The sequence below is a fragment of the Schistocerca gregaria genome, chromosome X (genome assembly GCF_023897955.1).
Source record: "Schistocerca gregaria isolate iqSchGreg1 chromosome X, iqSchGreg1.2, whole genome shotgun sequence".
Taxonomy (NCBI): domain Eukaryota; kingdom Metazoa; phylum Arthropoda; class Insecta; order Orthoptera; family Acrididae; genus Schistocerca; species Schistocerca gregaria.
In genome coordinates this window covers 154,948,956-154,973,426 of record NC_064931.1, presented here as the reverse complement: position 1 = coordinate 154,973,426, position 24,471 = coordinate 154,948,956, and the positions used below count along the sequence as shown (strand labels likewise).

At 45.2% G+C, this 24,471-nt stretch overlaps 1 protein-coding gene across 3 annotated transcripts in view; it reads left to right on the top strand.

Moving 5' to 3' along the window:
- LOC126297785 (regulator of nonsense transcripts 2-like) overlaps positions 1-24,471 on the top strand; it is a 199,061-nt gene that overhangs the window by 68,756 nt on the left and 105,834 nt on the right. For all 3 annotated transcript variants that reach the window (XM_049988981.1, XM_049988982.1, XM_049988980.1), the window contains 3 exons: positions 10,514-10,659; positions 13,027-13,210; positions 18,165-18,337. In XM_049988981.1, the coding sequence (XP_049844938.1) occupies positions 10,514-10,659; positions 13,027-13,210; positions 18,165-18,337 (503 nt within the window). The remainder of the gene's footprint in view (positions 1-10,513; positions 10,660-13,026; positions 13,211-18,164; positions 18,338-24,471) is intronic.

The following is a 24,471-nucleotide window of genomic DNA, read 5'->3' as shown; positions in this document are numbered from 1 at the left end:
GAGGTTTTGCACTGTAAATGAAACAATCTAAAAAGGAAATGCTGCCAGATAATTTTGTTGTTAAGGGGGTACATCACTTACAAATGATTCTGTACCCCGCCACCAGGCGTGAGCTGAGTTAAGGGGGTCTGGAGGGCCTCAACTAGGTAGCCCACAGTAGACCTTAATTACCTCACATGGACATACATACTGTGGAAATGTCTTCCCTGTTAGCCCAACTTAAGGCTTAGTTATTTTTTTCCAAATGAACCCCCCCCCTTTCCCCCTCCATGCACCAGATAGAACTTAACTTCTCAGATGCGAACAACACAACTAGAGCTTCCAGCTCACACACCTCTCGCTGACGCTGCACGTGCCTCTCTACCTGCCCTACCCCTTGCTTTAAACTCACCTTGGAGACTCGACTTGCACGTCTCTGCCACTGTCCACTCTCTCCCTCCCATTCTACTCTTGTGCCATACTTATAATGCCCCTTTCAGCCATGGTGTACACACTCTTGCCCAAGGTAGCAGTGAATATCGTTGCGCCAGAGCTTGATTGTGTAGAGATATCAATCGATATGTACAAGGCCGGTTGAAAAAATTCTGGAACATTCGTAATTTCATGCCAGTAGTGTGTTGGAGTCAGTTACAGTTGGCATCCCTACACACACCTGTGTTCAATGAATAACTGCTAGAAGTTTCATTGTATGTCTGTTAGGTATTATTCAGTGCTGTATTGAGTGGAACATCGTTTTGCACAGTTTGCGAATTTTGAGATGGCAGTAAATTTTGTGTGAAACCCGAGAAAAAACTTTAGAGAGAGGCACCAAATGATACCGGAAGCCTACGGTGATGAGTGTTACGAATGGTTCACATGGTTCAGAAATAGATGGACAGAAGTTAGAGGTGACATTTGTTCAGGACGCCCTTTGCTGTCTACCGATGATGTTGGTGTCTGGAACTTCACCGAAATGGTACATGCCAATGACTGAGAGACTGCAGAAGAATGTAACATTTCAGTTGAATAATGTCATGAAATCCATACCCATCATCTTGGAGGGATTCATGCTGCGGCCAAATTTGTCCCACAGTTCATGAGGCAAGACCAGAAAGACCTCTGCCCCGCAATCTGTCAAAAGCTTTTTGATGAGAACGAGGTGTTCCTTAAGAGAATTGTAGCTGGTAATGAGACTTTTTTTTACTTCCAAAGTTGAAAATCCTGTTGAAAGGACAAAGATTTGCAATGATAGATTGTATACAAGAAAATTCCCAGATGGTGCTTCGCATAAGTCAGCAGGAGGCATACCAACATTGCTTCTGGAAGTGGAAACGGCATTTGGAGAGGTTTGTCGAGTGTGGAGAGAGCATTTTGAAGTATCTCATGCTCCATAAAAGGAAAATGTAGAAAAATTTGTGGGCAAACTTCTGGAATTTTTTTGAACAAACCTCGTATATAATACACAATACTCACGCATCTCGCCCCACCACCCTGATGGCGCACCACACCTCGCCCCACCACCCCGATGCCGCACTGCCCCCTGCCCCCTGCCCCAACCCCCTGCTCCCACACTTCACATAGTGCCCCCCCCCCCCCGCCATGCAACTACATAGCTTCCCTCCACCACCCCTGCTGCTGCACCTTGTCCCCCATGCAGCTCCACAGCACCCCTCCCCCACCCCTGCTGCCGCACTTCTCCCCTCCCCCTCTCCCTGCTCCTGCTGCCACACTTCTCCTCTCGCCCTCTCCCCCGCCCTTCCCCTGCCACTGCTGGTGCACCTTGCCCCTCGCCCCTACCCTCCAACTGCTGGCACACCTCGTCCCTCGTCACCTGCTACTGCTATGCCTCTCATCCCCACCACTGCACTCCACCCCCCACACTCGCGCACCACCCTCGCAGCCTGTCCCCGACACCGCCCCCTGCCCCACATGTATCCCACCCATGCCTATCCCATCCCACCCCACACCACCCCACCCCACCACACCCCACCCCACCCCACCCCAAACCGCCCAACCCAACCCAACCCACCCCACCCCACCCCACCCCACCCCACCCCACCCCACCCCACCCCACCCCACCCCACACCACCCATTCTGCTGCACCTCAACCCCCAATGCTCCTGCTGCCACTACCTCTCCCCCCCAGTGTCGCGGCTGGCACCCCGCTCCAGCTACGCCTTGCGCCTGCCTCCCCCCCCCCCAAGTTGCACCTGGCTCTCCCCGCTGAAGTCATGCCGCCGCCCCCCCCCCCCCCCCCGAGAATTGCGAATGCCCTCGGAGTACTGCACACCTGCAGAGCAGAGCCTGCCCTGCCCCCTGCCATCGCCCCCCACCCCCCCCCCCTTCCTCCACACCCCGCCACCCCCTTCCTCCACGCCCCGCCACCCCCTTCCTCCACGCCCCGCCCCCCTTACTTCACGCCCCGCCCCTCTGCCGTCTCGCCCCACCCCGCCCCTCTGCTGTCTCGCCCCACCCCTCTGCCGTCTCGCCCCACCCCTCTGCTGTCTCGCCCCACCCCTCTGCCGTCTCGCCCCACCCCTCTGCCGTCTCGCCCCCCCTTACTTCACGCCCCGCCCCGCCCCGCCCCTCTGCCGTCTCGCCCCGCCCCTCTGCCGTCTCGCCCCGCCCCTCTGCGTCTCGCACCCCACCCCGCCCCACCCCCCTCTGTCGCACCATGATGTAGCGCCCAGCCCCCCTGCCGCCGCGCCCTGCTCCCCTCTACTTCCCTCCCCCCCCCCCCCTCCATGACACCACGGCACCCTTGACCTGCTACCCTGCCACAGCACCTACATGGTGCATCTTTTGGCCACAGGTTCATCTTTACCTTTCATGAGGTCTGAAAGACTCGGTTCAGCCAAAGGCCCCCTGCCACCAAATTTTTTCCATCTTTGACGCAGCACGGAGTTCATAAATATAATCTTCACTAATGGGTTGAACGTTGTTGGACACACATCTTTTGCTTATACTCAGGCGGGACTTACTGAACTATGCACACTGCCAGATAGCTGTAGTATTTTCAGTGCGGAGTTGGTAGCCATCTTTAATTCTCTAGAGCATATCCATTTGATCACCATTCAGTCCTTTCTCTTTTGCAGCAACTCCTTGAAGAATCTGCAATCTCTCAACCATTGTTACCACTGCCATCCCCTTGTCATTGCTATCCAGAATTCCCTGTATGTCCTTGAACAATGTGGACACTTAGTGTCCTTTGTCTGAACCCTGCACACATTGAGATGCCAGGGAATGAACTCGCTGATAGCCTGACAAAACTGGCTACGAGTAAGCTGTCTCTTGAGATCAGTATTCTGGACTCAGGCCTCGGATCGGTATAAAGCCTATCAATTCCTAGGGATCTGGAATTCGGAATGGCCTACTCTGACTTCACCAAAATAACTACAAGTGATAAAGGGGACTATGAATCTGTGGAGGTTCTCCATACAGGTGTCTCGCAAGGATTTTACCATCCTCTTTGTCAGCTCTGCATCGGCCATACTTGGCTGACTCGTTGTCATGTGGGCTGCCCTGTGGCATGTTCTATATCGTGCTGACTTGCTGCCCATGGCATTACGGGATGATATCTCAAGGCTGACATAGTTTTACGTTTTAGTTGTGAAGGAGGCTTTTACCACTGTCTTTAAGGGAGGGCCATTTAAGCTTATTGGCCTGCTAAGGGGTTGGCAGAACACTCTGTTGCCTCCTCTGCCCAGAGCCGGCCGTGGCTGGTGGCTTGGTGGTCCAACCTGGCCCTCACCTTACTTGCCCCCTTCTCTCCCCCCCCCCCCCCCCCTCCCGCATGGTCTGTTTAACTTCTTCGTTTTATGTTTACCTGTGCTTCTCTTGCCCTGTCCATGTTGCTAGTGCTTCCTAGGTGAATTTCTGAGTGTGGTACCTCTGGTAAGTTGTGTGAGCTGGCCGGAGTGGCCGAGCGGTTCTAGGCGCTTCAGTCTGGAACCGCGCGACCACTACGGTCACAGGTTCAAATCCTGCCTCGGGCGTGGATGTGTGTGGTGTCCTTAGGTTAGTTAGGTTTAAGTAGTTCTAAGTTCTAGGGGACTGATGACCTCAGCAGTTAAGTCCCATAGTGCTCAGAGCCATTTGAACCATTTTTAAGTCGTGTGAAGTGGGGATGTATGTCCCCACATTGTGTTCTGCTTTCGGGGGCTTCTGGCTGCTCCCTAGATATGGCACCTTGCATGCCTTTCCTCCTCTGTCTCCCTTTCTTCTTTTGTGTTCCTTATCCCACCTTTGTTGACTATGGTAGGCCTTGGGTTTTCTTCCCCTGGATTTTGAGCAGTAGGCCATATCTGGTGTACCGTTATGTAGACCTGTCTGTTCGAGGAAAAAGGGACTGATGACCTAGTAATTTGGTCTCTTAATCAACCAACTAACCATCTAAACAGGAGAAAACTTTATGTTAAGAAAAATGTAACAGCCATAAAAGCAAGATCCTTGTAATGCCCATCAGTTTTTATTGTGAATGAATATTTTTGCTTCACAGTTTGAGATTGTAGAGTGAACCATTGGAAAGGGTCTAAAACATCTGGACATTTTGCGGTGATGAATTTGATTTGCTGGCTAAGCGGGATGCAATTGGAGATGTATATTGAGAGGCAGTTTCTGCAGTACATGGGTCTGAAATGTACAAGGATTGGCTGGCGGTAAATGAAGAAGTACCACACATTAGGTAGTAGGTTTCCAATACCATTTGCAAATCAGAAAGGATTTTATTGAAACACTTCCTGTTTCCTGTCTTCCACACAGGTTATGACTGAATTAAAGTGGCGTGTAAAGCGCCCGGGACTGCTTTGGTACATCAAATGATCCAAAATCACTCTTCTTCTAAAACATATTTTCCTTGGGGATACAAACAGAGGCTTTTTATGTTGTTCTGGTTTGCCTTCTTTGTGTCTAGGTTGCTCTTATGTGTGAGGCTGTGCAGACAGTTAATTGATTTCAGTCTGTCTTTATAATACACAAATACTGTTCAAATTCCATGAGTTTCTCGTTAGACCACTCAGCTAAATTGCTAACACAAAAGCAGACTTGAATTTGTGCGAGAAAGTGAATCTTTTAACAATTGGACATATTAAAACAAAGCAACAAATAGAGAGAATGACAGACAAGTGCACAAGTATTTGCACGCGACTCCATGTCTAGGATGGGGAGACTCCTGCACATGCACATCATGGTCTGTTTGCCGACATCAGATGCATGCAAGACTTTTCATCAATGCATACACTTCCTTCAACTTTGTGCAACATGCACCTAGTGTGCACGGAAAGTTGCACAAGTGTAAACATACCTTAAGAATGCCTTTGAGGCTCTGCAATTTCCAGAATTCCCCACATCCTTTGCATCAGCTCTTAAAATAACTGGCCACCAATAGCAACAACTGAATTCAAATTGAGATGAAAGAATTGGCCCCAAATAAGTCCTTGCAGCTGGGCTTACAAAGGGCAACCTCCTCTGAGACCAATGGATCTTCTACACAAAAGTGTGTATTGACAAGAAGTTGAAAGCTTCTCAATCATTGTGTGTCCAAACACAACAATTTCTGAGGGGAAAAAAAAAAAACAAACAAGAAAGCTCTGTTACTTTACGACGATGAAGACAACAGCATAGATGTCGATCTTCCTGTGGGGGAACTCAAAACCCTCTTTTCCCGTAACATCTGCACATCGCTATGCCAGAGAGAAAGGGGGAAAAGAAAACACATACCAGAAAGTGGGCTTCATTATTAAATAGAGCATGAAAGGTTTCAAAATTCACATGGTGAAGCTCAAATTTCTACCACAGGAAAACCCCACTGTCTGTGTGTCTGGAGGAGAAAGACTTGAAATCTTCTGATGCCCCCGTTACAAGATCCTGTTCTCTCTCCAGGAAAGCGGACCTTAATGGTGGCAGAGATAAGGATGGGTTGGTGTTATTTATTAGCAACACATGCCACCCGCCCCCACTCTCTCCCTTTCTCCCAACCACTGCCCCCACCTGCACCTCCCCATTCCCCTCTGCCCAATGCCCCCCTCTGCCCAATGCCCCCCTCTGCCCTATGGCCCCCTCTGCCCTATGGCCCCCTCTGCCCTATGGCCCCCTCTGCCCTATGGCCCCCTCTGCCCTATGGCCCCCTCTGCCCTATGGCCCCCTCTGCCCAATGCCCCCCCTCTACGCCATGCCCCCCTCCCTACGCCATGCCCCCCTGTACCCCATGCCCACATCTACCCCGTGCCCCCCCGCTCTACCCCGTGCCCCCCCGCTCTACCCCGTGCCCCCCCGCTCTACCCCGTGCCCCCCCGCTCTACCCCGTGCCCCCCCGCTCTACCCCGTGCCCCCCCCCCGCTCTACCCCGTGCCCCCCCGCTCTACCCCGTGGCCCCCCCCCGCTCTACCCCGTGGCCCCCCCCCCGCTCTACCCCATGGCCCCCCCCGCTCTACCCCGTGGCCCCCCCAATCTACACCGTGGCCCCCCCTCTACCCCGTGGCCTCCCTTCCACCCTCATCCTTTCTTCACAATCCAATCTCCCCTTCCCCTCACTCCCGCTTCTACCCTCCACCTCCTCCTCTCCCCTTTCTACCCCCTCCCCACTTCTCCCCATCACCCTCCTTCCGCCTCCTCCTCACCACTTTCTACCCCCTTCCCCTATCCCTCTCCCCCTTCTTCCCATCACCTTCTCCCCATCCCCTTTCTCCCCATTCCTCTTCTTCCCCTTCTCCTTCCCCCTTCCATTTCTCCCTCCCCCAATTCCCCTCCCCCCCTCTCACCCTCAACAGTCTCCCCCTCCTTATTCCCTATTCCCACCTCCTTCCCTTATCCGCACACCTCTCTTCCTCTCTCCCCCTCTACATCTTTTCCATCCCCTATCTCCCTCTCTACCTTCCTCACTTCGCTTCCACTCACTCCACCAACTACCCACCCACCCCTCCGTACCCACCCTCCCCACATCTCCACCCACTCACCCAACTACCCTCTCTCCCCACCCTCCCCTCGTCTCCACTCTCCCAGTACCCACCCTCCCATCTACCCACCCTCCCCCTACACAACGTCCCCCTCTACCCACCCTCCCCCTATAGCTACCATCCCTCCTCTACCCACCCTCCCCCTATAGCCACCATCCCTCCTCTACCCACCCTCCCCCTATAGCCAACACCCCCCCTCTACTTAACCTACCCACCCTCCCAGCTCCCTCTCCCTCCAGCACTCTCCCCCCTCCCCCACAATCCCCCAGTACCCACCCTCCCCTCTACCCACCCTCCCCCTACACAACGTCCCCCTCTACCCACCCTCCCCCTATAGCCACCATCCCCCCTCTACCCACCCTCCCCCTATAGCCACCATCCCCCCTCGACCCACCCTCCCCCTATAGCTACCATCCCTCCTCTACCCACCCTCCCCCTATAGCCACCATCCCTCCTCTACCCACCCTCCCCCTATAGCCAACATCCCCCCTCTACTTAACCTACCCACCCTCCCAGCTCCCTCTCCCTCCAGCACTCTCCCCCCTCCCCCACAATCCCCCAGTACCCACCCTCCCCTCTACCCACCCTCCCACTACACAAGGCCCCCTCTACCCACCCTCCCCCTATAGCCACCATCCCCCCTCTACCCACCCTCCCCCTATAGCCACCATTCCTCCTCTACCCACCCTCCCCCTATAGCCACCATCCCTCCTCTACCCACCCTCCCCCTATAGCCACCATCCCTCCTCTACCCACCCTCCCCCTATAGCCACCATCCCTCCTCTACCCACCCTCCCCCTATAGCCACCATCCCCCCTCTACTTAACCTACCCACCCTCCCAGCTCCCTCTCCCTCCAGCACTCTCCCCCCTCTACCCACAATCCCCCTCTACCCACACTCACCCCTCTACCCACCCACCCCCTGTACACCTAACCACCCACCCCCTGTTCCTCTAACCACCCACCCCCTGTACCTCTACCCACTCGCTTCCCCCTCTACCCAACCCCCTGTACCTCTACCCACTCTCTTCCCCCTCTACCGACCCCCCTGTACCTCTACCCACCCTCTTCCGCCTCTACCCACCCTCGCCCTGTACATCTACCCACCCTCGCCTTGTACCTCTACCCACCCTCCCCCTGTACCTCTACCCACCTTCCCCTTGTACCTCTACCCTCCCTCCCCTTGTACCTCTACCCTCCCTCTTCCCCCTCTACCCACCCTCCCCCTGTACATTTACCCACCCTCTTCCCCCTCTACCCGTCTACTCCCCCTCTACCCGTCTACTCCCCCTCTACCCGTCTACTCCCCCTCTACCCGTCTACTCCCCCTCTACCCGTCTACTCCCCCTCTACCCGTCTACTCCCCCTCTACCCGTCTACTCCCCCTCTACCCGTCTACTCCCCCTCTACCCGTCTACTCCCCCTCTACCCGTCTACTCCCCCTCTACCCGTCTACTCCCCCTCTACCCGTCTACTCCCCCTCTACCCGTCTACTCCCCCTTTACTCGCTTTACTCCCTCTACTCGCTTTACTCCCTCTACTCCCTCTGTTGCCCCTCTATTCCCCCATCTGTTGCCCCTCTATTCCCCCATCTGTTGCCCCTCTATTCCCCCCTCTGTTGCCCCTCTATTCCCCCCTCTGTTGCCCCTCTATTCCCCCCTCTATTCCCCCCTCTGTTGCCCCTCTATTCCCCCCTCTATTCCCCCCTCTGTTGCCCCTCTATTCCCTCCTCTATTCCCCCCTCTATTCCCCCCTCTGTTGCCCCTCTATTCCCTCCTCTATTCCCCCCTCTATTCCCCCCTCTGTTGCCCCTCTATTCCCCCCTCTATTCCCCCCTCTATTCCCCCCTCTATTCCCCCCTCTGTTGCCCCTCTATTCCCCCCTCTGTTCCCCCCTCTGTTGCCCCTCTATTCCCCCCTCTATTCCCCCCTCTATTCCCCCCTCTATTCCCCCCTCTATTCCCCCCTCTGTTGCCCCTCTATTCCCCCCTCTATTCCCCCCTCTGTTGCCCCTCAATTCCCCCCTCTATTCCCCCCTCTGTTGCCCCTCAATTCCCCCATCTGTTGCCCCTCTGTTGCCCCTCTGTTGCCCCTCTGTTGCCCCTCTGTTGCCCCTCTGTTGCCCCTCTGTTGCCCCTCTTTTGCCCCTCTGTTGCCCCTCTGTTGCCCCTTTGTTGCCCCTCTTTTGCCCCTCCATTCCTCCTCTGTTCCCCCTTTGGTTGCCCCTCCATTCCTCCTCTGTTCCCCCTTTGGTTGCCCCTCTATTCCCCCTCTGTTGCCCCTGTGTTGCCCCCTATGTTCCCGCTCTACTCCCCCATCTATTCCTGCTCTACTCCCCCTCTACTCCCCTTCTACACCCCCTTCCCCCTCTACTTGCCCTACCCCCCTTCCCCCTCTACCCCCCTCCCCCCTCTACCACCCCTTCCCCCTCTACCCCCTGTACTCACCCTTCCCCCTCTACCCCCTTTACTCCCCCTTCCCCCCTACCCCCTCTACTCCCCGTACTCCCCGTACTCCCTCTACTTCCTTTTCCCCCTCTTCCCCCTCTACTCCCCGTACTCCGTCTACTTCCTCTTCCCCCTCTACTTCCTCTTCCCCCTCTACTCCGTCTACCCCGCCTTACCCCTCTACCCCGCCTTACCCCTCTACTCCCTTTTGCCCTTCTTGCATGTGTACTCCCCCTCCCCCTCTCACCCTTTGCCCATCACCCACTCTTCCCCCTCTACACCCTCTTCCCCCTCTACACCCTCTTCCCCCTCTACACCCTCTTCCCCCTCTACACCCTCTTCCCCCTCTACACCCTCTTCCCCCTCTACACCCTCTTCCCCCTCTACACCCTCTTCCCCCTCTACACCCTCTTCCCCCTCTACACCCTCTTCCCCCTCTACACCCTCTTCCCCCTCTACACCCTCTTCCCCCTCTACACCCTCTTCCCCCTCTACACCCTCTTCCGCCTCTACACCCTCTTCCGCCTCTACTCCCTCTTCCCCACTTCCGCCTCTACTCCCTCTTCCACCTCTACACTCTCTTTCTGATGGGCCTCTGTGTGGGCCATCTCCCATGGCATCCAGTTTTGTCCCTCCAAAAAGGCAGGTCATGCATCTTTGTCGTCGACTCACAGTACACACCAATCCAGAACTTCATTTAGACGACCAGCTCCTTGATGTTGTAGGTAAGTCCCATTTCTCTCTCTCTCTCTCTCTCTCTCTCTCTCTCTCTCTCTCTCTCTTTCATCTTCATTCCCAGGAAGAAATCTCTGATCCTAAACTGAAGATTTTGACTCTTTCGTATACTATCAACAGTGCTCAAATCACTACAATTTTATGTGAATACAATATTTGTTGTAATTGACAATGTTGTTTCATTTTTATGTTAAAGTTGAAACTGTTCTCATTACTTATTTCATCCCTTTGTTTGTGTTGGTTGTTGTAGAAAAATAATGGCATTGTGTGTGTGTGTGTGTGTGTGTGTGTGTGTGTGTGTGTGTGTGTGTGTGTGTCCTAAGGGGAGCTGTTATTGTTGTGTACTTTTACATTGCATTATTTTGTGCAAAAAACATGACAATTTCACTTTTTCTTGTAGGGCTGGTCCCACGAAGACTTCGCATACTTTCAGAACGACATGGAATTGCAATTCCACAATATAATCTGCTGTCAAAAGAGAAACAACGCAATGTAAAATTGTTGTTGAAGGATTACTACAGTTCTCTCTGCAAGCATAGATTGAAGGTGGGTATCAGTTTAATACGAGCCAGATACTTGTTGTGTATATTAATGATTTAGCTGTTTGGAACAGTTTTGCAATTTAAACTGAAGTGTTTTTTTGATCTTATATAATTATTATTTGTACGAGTCCTACTAATTGTTTCCCAAAGATGCCATGATAATTCCGTGCCAGCTGGTCTTGTGCCAGTTCTTATGAGGGTCTGATATTCCTCATTGGCAATAATATTCCATGTTTCTGACAATGTCCTGCTTGTGTTGAAATCCATTGTGTGCAGTGAGTCTGCCAGTATGGTAGCTGACTGCCTGGATTTTAATCAGCTCATTATAAATGAAGGTACATCACAGTGTATTGGGAGATGAGAAATTTTAATGCATTTGTCATGTACTTTGAGAAGGGCACTCTGTCTTCAACGATATGGTGACACAGTGTGTGGCTTAGAGGAGATAACCAGTAAAGAGGGGTAGGTCTGATGCAACTTGTTACTGTCCTCATTGCTGCATGTATCTGAACATCGATTTTTCTCACATGTGAACTATTAATCCACACTAGAGCAGAGTATTCAGCAGCAGAATATGCAAGTGCTAAGGAAGAACATCGTAGTGCTGTAGCTCTAGCACTCCGTGAGGTACCAATCATCTTCTGTAAGGTTGTTACTGTTCAGTCTCAGCATTGCTGCAGTTTTTGCTGTGTGTTTCTTTTACAACAAGGTTCTATCAGCAACTACTCTTAGATATTTTGGGAAGTGCAGGTGGTGGAGGCTTTTACCACTAAAGATGACGCGCAACTTTGCATTGGCTGTTATACACCGAATCACCATAGATACTGGTGTAAGCATGAGTATTCAAATACAGAGATATGTAAACAGGCAGAATACGGCATTGCGATTGGCAATGCGTATATAAGACAAGTGTCTGGCACAGTTGTTAGACCAGCGACTGTTACTACGGTGTCAGGTTATCAAGATTTAAGCGAGTTTGAATGTGGTGTTACACTATGTGATCAAAAGTATCTGGACACCTCGCTGAAAATGACTTACAAGTTTGTGGCACCCTCCATCGGTAATGCTGGAATTCAACATGGTGTTGTCCCACAGTTTCCACTCTCGCAGGCATGTGTTCAGTGAGGTGCTGGAAGGTTTCTTGGGGAATGGCAGCCCAGTCTTCATGGAGTGCTGCTCTGAGGAGAGGTATCAATGTCGGTCGGTGAGGCCTGACATGAAGTCGACATTCCAAAAGGTGTTCTATAGGATTCAGGTCAGGACTCTGTGCAGGCCAGTCCATTACAGGGATGTTACTGTCGTGTAACCACTCCACCACAGGCCATGCATTATGAACAGGTGCATGATCGTGTTGAAAGATGCTATCACCATCCCTGAATTGATCTTCAACAGTGCCCCACATGATATTATGCAGGTGTACCAGTTTCTTTGGCTCTTCATTGTATTTTTAAGATGAAGACAGCTAACTTCTGTCTTTGCTGGAAGTAGTGTTAATCTCCAGTTTTTGAAGTATTCATGCATTGCACTTAGATCTGCGAGGAGTATCTCTTCACCAGCTTCAAGACTTGAACTTCCTTGACTCTTGTTTCAGGGAGATCAGGTGTACATAAGTTGAACAAACTGGTGCCAAAACTGAACTCTGGGAAAGATGATTATTAATTTTCTCCTGTCTGCATAATCAATTGCTATGGACCAGTTAGAAGTATCTTTAAGATAACATCTTGTTTATGAGCCTAATTATGGTTTAGCATTGTATATTTCATGATGATGGACACTGGATTCCAGGTATCAGTGTTCCATTTTTACCTAACTGAATTTCAGTTTTATAAATCTTAAAGGTGTTACCCACGTACTCAGTACGAGTAGATGTAAATGACTGACTTTTTAAGTATCAAAGTTGCAGTATTGAATAATTTTGACTCTGCTGCCATGATCTTTTAAAATATACTGATTTCTTGAAAGTATGTAATTGTCATAATAAAACTACCCTGTGTAGCAGCGTGTAGTACGTTATTTATCCATGGAGCCTTCTATTATACACCATGTTGTTCCTCTGTCTTTCTTTCCCTGGGAGGAGCTGGTCACTGTGTGGTATATTGAGTACATTACCAAACTTGGTGAAAGGAGTTTCTAATAACTACATAATCTATTTGGAAATTGTGAATACTCAATGACTGATCAGTCTATTACAAAATTTAAAATCATACTTTGAGCTATGTTAATGTGAGTCAACATATTCTTTTCACACAGTTGTTCACTTTGTTTGGTGATATTTTTGGAGGATTCATTTAGCAATGTTCTAATCACAAATTTCTGAATGTTGGGAGTGAAGTTCTCTCTTTTGAAGATTTTTCTTTCTGTTTCACTATAGGAACACCTGGAGCTTCAGAATTTTGTGAGACAGAACAGAAAAATATTGCAGACAAAGGGAGAGTTAAGCAGTGAACGTAAAGAAAAATTAGAAGCTTTACAGGCATCCTTTGAACGTATTGATGTTGGAACACAACAGTTTGCCGAAGCCTTGGATGAAGACATTCCAGCACTTCCTGAGGATGGTTGGTTCCTGTTCTTAACTGTTCAAACTCTTACACCCATAAATGTGAAAACTAAAACCTCATGATTAAATTACTGGAACAAAATTAAATTTAACACGTGGTGTGAGACCATGCAGGACATGCGGATAAGAAATATGCTATGAATGCACCTGCCTGGTCTCGGCAGAACATTTTGAGGAGTTGTATTAGATGTATTGGATTGGTGCATAATTTTAGAGCATTTTTCCTTAAGTTTAATAAACACAACAGATGATCATAACAGATTTTAATCATGAATAATATATTCTCCTTCACTATTTACAACAGTCTGCCAGTGGCGGGGTAACTTTTTGATTCTGTCACTGTAAAAATCATATGGTTTTGTGTTAAAGAACTCATTGAGCCATGCTCAAGAGTGCATTTTCATCTGGAAAGGAAGTTCCTTGAAGGTTGTTTGATAGAGAGTGGAAAAGGTGAAAATCTGAGGGCGCAATATCTGTTGAATGAGATGGGTACAGAATGACTTCCAGACCCAGTTCCTGTAATTTTTTATTTTTTCCATTGTAGCACAACACGGTTGGGTGTTATCGTGGAGTAACATCACTTCTTGTTGTCTTCCTCGTTGTTCTTGGACTGCACCTGCAAGGTGGCTCAATTGTTGACAATAAATGTCAGCAGGTGATGGTAACACCTTGGGGAAGCAATTTGTAGCACAAAGCAATTCATAGTACGCCACATCATCGCTGTTTCACAAGATGTTTAACATTATCTTTTGTGGATGCATGCAAGTCTCTGTATGAGGAGTTGCTGCATTTTTTTGGCTCCACCATTCCTTTCTTTTTGTTACATTGGCATAGAGACACACTTTATCATCACCAATAACAATACAGAATAGAAATGGTCAGTGTTGTTGATGAGCCAGTTGACGAGCAAGCAGCGATGCACAAATGGCCACCTGCTGATTTTTGTGATTTTGGCTTAAAGCATGCGGTACCCAAACACCAAATTTTTGAACCTTCCCCATTGCATGCAAATGTTGCACAATGATGGAATTGTCACATTTGCCAGTTCTCACACACACTGATGTGGATCATTGTTGATTAATGCAGTCAAATGATCATCAAACCCCGAAGGTCTTCCTGAATGTTGAGAGTCTTTCATGCCTCCTTAAAACGAGAAAACCATTTTCTTGCCATGCTCTGTCCAGTGGCATTATCTCTATACTTGAAAAAAAATGTTTCTGGCTGCCTCCACTGCTGTCACCTCTCTGTTGAAATCAAACAGAAGGATATGTTGAAAATGTCCCAATTTCTCCACTTGGCACTCCATTTTCTAACATCCACAGGTCCACTCACTATCTCCAAATGTCAGAATGACAATATGCAATTAAAATAGCAACAGTGAACTAAAAGTAAAAAATGACAATCAATAAATGCACCAATAGCAACAGGAATACCAACATGCAAAACAAAAATGCTACAAATTTATGCACCAACGTAATAGAAATAGGAGACGACAGAGGAGCAGGGGGCCACTTAACATTATTAACAGAATAGGCAACTCCTATTACAAGAAGTTTTTTTTAAATACACTACTGGTTAGTCTGTTATTACTAGAAGAGGATTTTACTAAATATTGCATTGCATGAAGAAATGGGAAGTTTGGTAAGTCATGGAATCTTTGTTTTTTGTTGTCACCATCACAAAATCAGCCAGCTCGAGGTTGCATTTGTGAATGCCTTACATTGTTCTACACTTCACTTCTGGCCCAATTCAGTGTTTTTGTGTGTTTGGTTTTGTGTTGAATCACAAACTCTTTCTGCTTTACAGATGGCCCTTGCTGTAGTGGGTGGCTTGCATGCCTCAGTGATGCAGATAGATATACTGTAGGTGCAGCCACAGTGGGGCGGGGAAGGGGGGGGGGGGGAGTGGTTAACTGTTGAGTTGCCAGACAAACATGTTGTTTCTGAAGAGAGGTAGTAGCCTTTTCAGTAGTTGCAGGGGGGAACAGTCCAGATGACTGACTGATCTGGCTTTGTAACATTGTGGCTTTAGTGTGCTGTTACTGTGAACAGCTGAAAGCAAGAGGAAGCACTGGCAATGTATGGAACAGAGCATGGAATGTTAGATCTCTTAATCGGATGGGATGGTTCGAAAATTTCGGAAGTGAAATGTGTAGGCTCAAGGTAGATAAGTGGGGATGAGTGAAGTTTGATGGCACCATGAACAAAACTTGGGGTGAGGTGAATACAGGATTGTAAGTACGATATCAGTAGGAGTAATGGAGAAGTAGATCTAATAATGAATAAAAAATTGGAATGCTGGTAAATTACAACAAACAGCCTATTGAACATATTATCACAGCCAAGATAGACACGAAGCCAACAGCCACCACTGTAGTATGTGACAACTAGCTCTGCAGATGAAGATATTGAAAAAAGTGTATGATGAGGAATGAACGAGGAAAGATCATAACAATTTGATTTGGATTAAGAATCATCAAAGAAGGTTGTATGTGTAGAAGAGACATGGTGACAACAGAAGGTGCCATTTTGATTATATGAGGGTTAGATGAATTTTGGAACCAGATTTTAAACTGCAAGACTTTTCCAAAGGCAGATTTTGACTCTGATCATAATTTATTGGCTATGAACAGTAGATTAGAACTGAAGAAATTGCAAATAGGTAGGAAATTAAGATGATGAGACCTGGATGAGTTGAAGGAACCAGTGGTTGTTGAGAGCTTCACAGGAAACATTAGGCAGTGATTGATTAGAACAGGGGAAAGAAATGCAGTAGAAGGTGAATAGGTAGCTTTGAGAGATGAAATAGTGAAGACAGCTGAGGATCAAGTTGATAAAAAGACAAGGTCTAATAGAAATCCTTTGAGTATCACAGGAAATACTGGATTGAACTGTGAAAGGCCAAAATATAAAAATGAAGCAGGCAAAGGGGAATACAAATGTCAAAAATAAAAAAACATAAAGAAAACCTATGTTAACAGCTTTTGTAGATTTGGAGAAAGGTTTTAACAATGTTAATGCAAATACACTCTGTGAAATTCTAAAGGTAGCAGGGGTAACATACAGGGAGTGAAAGGTTGTATTCAACTTGTGCAGAAACCAAATGGCAGTTATATGGGTCAAGGGGCATGAAAGGGGAACAGTGGTTGAGAAGAGAAAAAGGCAGGGTTGAAGCCTATCCACAATGTTATTCAATGTATACAGTGAGCAAACAGTAAAGGAACCAAAGAAAAATTTGGAGAAGGAATTAAAGTTAATGGAAGAGAAATAAAAACTTTAAAGTTTGCTGATAACATTTTTATTCTGTCAGAGACAGCAACACTCTTGGAAGAGCAGTAGAATGCAATGGATAGTGTGTTGAAATGATGATTCAAAATGGACACCAATAAAAGCAAATTGTAGGATGTCGAATGTAGTTGAATTAAAACGGGCAATGCTGATGAAGTTAGATTTGGAAATGGGATACTGAAAGTGGTAAATTAGTACTGATTGGACTTAAGAAAACAAACTAACGATGTGTTGTCTTAAACTGTTTTGACAAACTTGTTTGTAACAAAGAAGCTATATGGAACATTAAATTTGCCAGAACATTCAGACTGACAGCGGAAGCATGTGGAGTCTCAGAAAGAACAGTGTGACATGTCTGTGTCATTGTAACTTTTTCTTCAGAAGAAGAAGAAGAAGAAGAAGAAGAAGATGTGAGTACTGTCTTCCATTCACCTTGAAAGGCTTATAAATGGGAAAGTGGAGCTACTCAAATGGACAATTTTAATAAAGAAGTGATCCACAAGATAGTATTAAAATATCAAAATAGAGGAGAGTACCCTATGGCCATGAAAGTCCGTGCCCAACTACAACACACAGTAGAGTATGAGGAGTCTAGAACCATTCCTCATCTTCTGAAAGACATTGCTTTTAAGTTCAGAAAATGTAATGAAGTACGCAAATTTCTTATGAAGCAAAGAGATATTGCCGCCTTGAGAGCTACATTTTGGTGGACTGTACATGTATTACATACAGAGGAAAATAGGCCTTTGGTATATGTGGACAAATCTTGGGTTTTGAAACACACAAACAAATGTGTTTAGTGTGGCTCTTGAGGGTAATGGTGGCCTGAAAGTGTCTACTTGTACTTTGGTACAGAATACATATGTGTTTCAGGTGATTGTTGCTGTGGTGGAAGGTCTGCAACTGTTGCAAATATAATCTGTTTGGGAAGTAGGCTAATATTCTTAATCCTATTAATATGAGCCATTGGAACAAGAATCTTGGTGACACCATGTGAGCTCCCAAACATGCAGCTCATGAAGTCATTTTAAATAAATTCCATTCATTAGTTTGACAAGACAATAATAATGTCTCAGATATTGTAATATTAGGTTTATCATTTTCATAATGACTAACAAGAATGTTCTTTTGGAAAGTACTCCATCATACTACACTAAAAATAGAGAAGTCTAAGTTTTAGAATTTACACCAAAATTTGAAATGGGCACAAATTGGAAATGCTTTAAGTAGGTGAGCTGACCTAGTGAATTCAACCTGGACGTAGTAAGATAGTGTTACTTAGTGGGCAAGTGTATCTCGCATACCTGCCACAAATTTCATGATGTGTGAGTGAGAAGCCTATTGCATAAGTAGCATTTAGTCTGTCAGAGAGATGTGTGAGGAAACCAAATCATTCTTGTAATTTCTGGGAAAGAATTTTTTCGCTAACTTTCCTGGGATTAATTTCCCCGTGACCAAGGGGATTTACTCCACAGTTTGGTCCTACGGAACTAGACATGTAAATAAATAAATAAATAAAAGTTAAGTAGTCAGAAGTTACAGTCTGTATCCCACTGGGTGATACTTAATGCTAATAGTGAGTTGTTTTCAGTAGATGTATGGCTATGATTGTAGTACTGTGCAGTTAATTAAGTTTCATTGGCAACTTCAAACATCTTTTTGCAGAATCTTTGAAACATGATATTATGGCAATGAATGGAAGCAGCGAAAATGAAGAAGGAGCTGTTCCCCCTGATCTATGGGAAGATGAGGAAACTAAGCGTTTTTATGAAAATTTTCCTGATCTTAAGGAATTCATACCGAGCCTTCAAGTGCGGGCTGTGGAACCAGAACCAGTGGTAAATATTCATACTTTATGTATTATTAACCATATTGTTAATAATTACATTGTACAAATGTACTGTCCCTTGCTGACTTAGACTCTGTCAAGCTGGGATGGCTTATATGCCTCAACAGTACGAATACCAGCACCAAAGGAATCTCTGTCAAGAGGCCAGACTAACCTGTGATCCCTGAAACGGGGTAGCAGCCTTTTCAGTAGTTGCAGGACCAACAGTCCAGATGATTGATCTAACCATGTAACATTAGCCAACATGGCCTTGTTGTGTATTGTGATCAACTGAAAGATAGGGGAGACAAGAGAAATTATTTTTTTACTGAGGGTATTATGATGATGATGATGATGATGATGATGATGATGATTATTGCATCTTCTTTGGTAAAATATTCCAGAAGTAAAATAGTTCCCCATTCAAACCCATGGGTAGGGCTATTCAGGAGGTTGTTGTCATGAAGAAAAGCAAAACTGGCTTTGTAGTGATTGGAGTGTGGAATTTTTGATTCCTTACTTGAGATTGAAGTTTGATATAGAGGACATTAGTGAAGTGCAGTGGCTGGAAGAAGAGGGATTCTGCATAAGTCAGTACAGGATTATGAAACAAAATGAAATGTGGGTTGGAGGGGGGAGGGGTGTCAGGTAAATGCAGAAGTAGGCCTAGTAATGAATAAGAAAATACTAATGTAGATGAGCTGCTTAAACAGCTTACTAAACACATTGTCGATCCCAAGGTAGACATGAAGCCACCACCCACCCCAGTACTATAACTTAATATGTTAATCAGCTCCACAGAAGACGAAAAGATTGAAAGAATGTATGATGAGATAAAGGAAACTGTTCATATTTTTAAGCAGGATGAAAAATTGATTGTAATGGGTGACCACAAATTGGTAGAAGGAAAGATGGAATAATAGTAGGAGAATGTGGACTGGGGAAAGGATTGAAAGAGTAAGCTGCCTAATAGAATTTTGCACAAAGCATTATTTAATTATTACCCACATTTGACTTAAAAATCAAAACAAGGTTGTCTGCTTGAAATAGACCTGGGGATACTGGAATGTTTCAAGTTGATTGTATAATGGTAAAACAGAAATTTCGGATTTTATACTATAAGAAATTTCCAGGAGCAGATGTAGAATCTGACCGCAGTTTATTATTTATGAATGGCATGTGTAAACTGAAGAAATTGCAAAAAATGTAAGAAATTAAGGAGAAAGGACCTGAGTAAATTGAAGGAACTGGAGGTTGTACAGAATTTCAGAGGGAGTATTAGGCATCATTGGACGGATGCAGGAGAAAGGATCACAATAGAATATCAATGAATAGCTTTGAGACATCAAATAGCAAGGGCACCAGAGGATCAGATCAGTAGAGACAATGCCTCGTGGAAATCTCTGGATAACTGAGGTGCCATTGAATTTAATCGACAAAAGAAGGAAATATAAAAATGCAATAAATAAAGTGAGTGAAAGAAGCAGGAATGGCTAAATGATGAGAGGTGAATGAATCCTGAAGTAGAAAGTTCCAAAATATTTAATTAGACTTGGAATGTATCTCAAAAAGGCAGGCTAAACACCATTGGAGAGGGGGGTGGGTGAGTGTTCATTGCAGTTTACAGAAATATTGTGTTTATTGATAACAAAATTGAGGCTGCATGTGACGTTGTCTAGACACAAGTAACCAGCCCATGTGGTCTCAACTTAATCATTGGTTATTTTTACCTGCTGCCCGATTTCACTGTAACAGTTATAGAACCAGTCAAAGAAATTGTACACTCAGTAGTGCCAAAGTACTCTGCAATATTAGTTCTATAGGCTAAGATGTCTGTGGATTCATTGCAGGTGTTTCGGAGGATACACGGTCATGCATAGTAGTTCTTAATGCATTTTCTGGAAATTATCTATTGCAGCTAGTGCGACAACCCACTCACAATTAAATATTTTAGACACTATAGCTACAAACAGGTCTGACCTTATCAACAGTGTCAGGCAGAGATCAATGATGATATCATCATACTGACAATGGTTACTAAAGTTAATAAATCTATCCAGAAGGTAAGGAGAGTTTTTGTGGTAGGAAGAGCAAATCAGCAATTGTTAGCATCATACGTACCGTATTTACTCGAATCTAAGCCGCACCTGAAAAATGAGACTCGAAATCAAGGGAAAAAAAATTTCCCAAATCTAAGCCACACCTGAAATCTGAGACTCAAAATTCAAGGGGAGAGAAAAGTTTTAGGCCGTACCTCCAAATCAAACCAAAGTTGGTCCATTGTAATATGAGACACAATTTAGGTCTAATGGATGACGATACAGCTACAGTAGTTTGATTTGAATCGTAAGCTTAGCAGTTAAGATTTACCAGGTAGACATTGCTATGCGTCAGGTGCTCCGTCTGTATTTATACGGGTGCCCTTCCTTTTTCCACATGGTTCGTCTAGTTTGAATTGATTGATTATTTTTCTTTGATCCAATAAGTGTCGTTCTCTTTGTTATAGGTGTTTACGTCACTCTAAGCTGAAAATGCATTACTGTACTGTGTCATGTATTGTTTGTCGCATTCTGATAATGAGTGTTTACGGCCTGTTGCCGCTCGCAGCATGGCTTGCTTTTCTTCGCGCTACTGCCGCTTACAATTTAAAAAAAAAAGAGAGGAATTGTCTCATAAGCGAAGGACTGCTATTTGTTGTTACTTACACTGCTGCTTTCTTTGATAATGTTCAACAAGAACTGAGTATGATAGAAGATGTTCTGAATGAGAGTTTGGCAAAAAAATTTCTCCTTTTGAAAATCTTTGCAGACGCCTCTTTAGTACATTACATTCTGCACAGAAATTAGAGTCGTCTTAGATTTAAAAATCTAGTCAATTGCCGTTATTCATTTCTGGCTGTATCACTATTAGGCATAAGAATAATACAAATATTAACATGACATGATATGTATATTCTTCTGCATTTGCTGTTGTCTCACTCTAGTTTCGTAGTTTATTATGCAGACAGGATTTAAATGAGATAGCAGCAAACACAAAAGAATATATGGCAAAATGCTTATATTTGTATTATACTTATGGTGAACAGAATACTGCGTGTGATTCACAATTCACAAAAGTTCCTATTAGCAACTATCTCTTCTCACAGGTAGCAAAAAATTCAGAATGTAGAGGTGGCCATATTGACAAACATCCCAAACAGTCTTGCTAGTCGGATTTTCGTAGTACATTGAAATGCTGCGACATTCAAAGATGAGCAATACGGAATTTGCATTTACTTCGTTGGATAATGTATGGAAATGCAGTGGTCGAAACTCTCTTTCTCTCCATATATATAATACTGACGCAGAGGTTTTGGTGCCAGTATTTATCTTTGTGCCTGCAAATCATGTCTGTGTAGCGCTACATATATTCGACGTTTTTCAAAACTTCCGCTTATTTTGCACTCGATTCTAAGCTGCAGGTGGGTTTGTGGATTACAAAAACAGAAAAAAAAGTGCGGCTTAGATTCGAGTAAATATGGTAGACACTTGAATGGACATCATTTAGTTCCAGCATGGTGGAGGTAGTTGGATTATGGCCAAAGTTGTTGTAAATCATGCTCTGGAGAATTATGTGCCAAGTAAGTGAATTAAAGATGGGAAAGATGGATCATGGTTTAATAACAAAATTCTGAAACTGCTGAGGAAGCTGAGACTGTTACACCTTCGTTTCAAAATAGAATGTTGAAATTAGCTTGGGCAAAATTTGTGCTTCTATAAAACGATCAATGTGCGAAGCTTATAACTACTTCAGTCATCATACTTTAATGAAAGGTCATGCCGAGAATTGAAGAAAATTGTGTCCTACATAAAAGGCTCTCTATCCAGTCACTTGTCATCCAGTCTGGTGTGGCAACATCTACATGTATATCTATACCCTACAAATCTCCATGAGGCACATGCAGAGGGAAGGAAAGATGCAGTTTTGAATTTTGCATTAAAGAAATCTTTCATGCAGGAGAATCATTCATGCATCCCATTGTTTGACCATTGCACAGGCTCTTGTATGGAGGACTTAGTAATAGGCATTCCTAGCGTAAAGAAGCAACTGAAAGAGTTTGAAACAAATAAAGGGAACATGTCTCTTTTTCATGAAACATTGTTCAGAAAATTTAGAGAACCAGCATTTGTGGCTGACTGCAGAAAGATCCTACTGCTGCCAATGTATGTTTCATGTAAGAACTGCAAAGACAAGATTAGAGAAAATAGGGCTTGCACAGTTTGTTTTTCCCTCACTCTATTTGTGAGTGAAATGGAAAAGGAAATAGCTAGTAGTGGTACCAGGTACCTCCACCATGCAGTGTATGGTGGTTGCAGAGTAGGGATGTGGCTGTGGATATGTGAGGCAGTAGAAACATGAATAACTAGGGGAAAGATAGATACTGTCTATTAGAAAATTAGACAGACTTTTTGGAAAAAAGAGAAGCAGATGTACGAATATTAAGAGCACAAATGGCAAATCAGGTCACTGTTATGGAAAGAGAAGAGGAAGTAGAGGAAGGTGAGATTGGAGATGAATTCTGTAAGAAGGGTTTGGCGGAGGATTGAAAGACCTAATTGGAAACGCGGCCCATGTCTTTCCCTCATAATTATTGAGATCCTTGGGAGAACCACCCAAGAGAGAACTATTCCACCTGGTGCGCAAACTATGTGAGACATGTAAAATACCAAAATACCTTCAGATTTCAGGAAATGTGCAATAATACAGATTCCGAAGAAGGCAGGTGTTAACAGGTGTGCATACCACCAAACCATCAGTTTAATAAGTCATGGTTGCAAAGTACTAACATAAATTGCTTAGAGAAGAATAGGAAATAGAAACTGACACCAGGAAAGATCAGTTTGAGTTCTGGAGATCTGTAGGAACCTGCAAGGCAGTATGGACCCTACAACTTATCGTAGAAGGTGGATTGAAGAACGAAAAACTTATGTTAGGCATTTGTAGATTTCTATAAGTCTTTTGACAATACGCATCTACATGACGAATCTGAAATTCACAGTTAAATGCCTGGCAGAGGTTTCATTGAGCAGTCTTGAAGCCATTTCTGTACCGTTCCACTGTCAAGCAGCGCACTGGAGAAACAAACATTTAAATCTTTTCATGCAAGCTTTGATTTCTCTTACTTTATTACAGTTATCATTTTCCCTATGTAGGTGGGTACCAACAAAATACTTTTGCATTCGTAGGAGAAAGTTTGTGATGGAAACTTTGTGGAAAGATCCTGCCGCAGTAAAAAATGTCTTTGTTGTAATGATTGCCACCCCAGCTGTTGTATCATACCCATGACTCTCTCCCGCCTCATTCATAATACACAAAAGAGCTGCCCTTCTTTTAACTTTCTCTATGTTCTCTGTCAGTCCTATCTGATGGGGGTCCAACACCATGCAGCAATACTCTAGAAGAGGACGGACAAGCATAGTGTAGGCTTTCTCCTTAGTATATCGGTTGCATCTTCTAAGTGCTCTGCCAATAACGCACAGTATTTGGTTAGCTTTCCCCAAAGCATTATCTATGTGATCATTCAAATTTAAGTTATTTGTACTTGTAAACCCCAAGTATTTTGTTGAATTCACAGCCTGTAGGTTTCCTTGATTTATTGTGTAACCAAAATTTAGCTAATTCCTTTTATTAATCTTGCAGATGACTTCACACCTCTCATTATTTAGAGTCAGTTGGAATTATTCAGATGATGTAGATGTCTTGTTTAAATCATTTTGCAGTTGGTTTTGATCATTACAATGACTTTATGAAGTGGCAAATGACATCATCATCATCTACAAACAATCTGAGAGGGCTGCTCAGATTGTCTCTTAAATCGTGCATATGGATTAGGAACATCAGAGGGCCTATGAACTTGTTTGGGGAATGGCAGTATCACTTTGTTTTACTCTGACTGACTGTCAGTTACAATGAATAGTGACCATTGACAGGAAACCATGAATCCATTCTTACAAATGAGATGATTCTTCACAGTCATGTAATTTGACTGGAAGTCACTTGTGTGGGCTGTGTTGAAAGCCTTCTGAAAATCTAACTGTTTTGACAACATTACACTCTTCAAAATTTTGAATGTAGCTGAGATAAAAGGAAGGAAAAGTAAGTTAC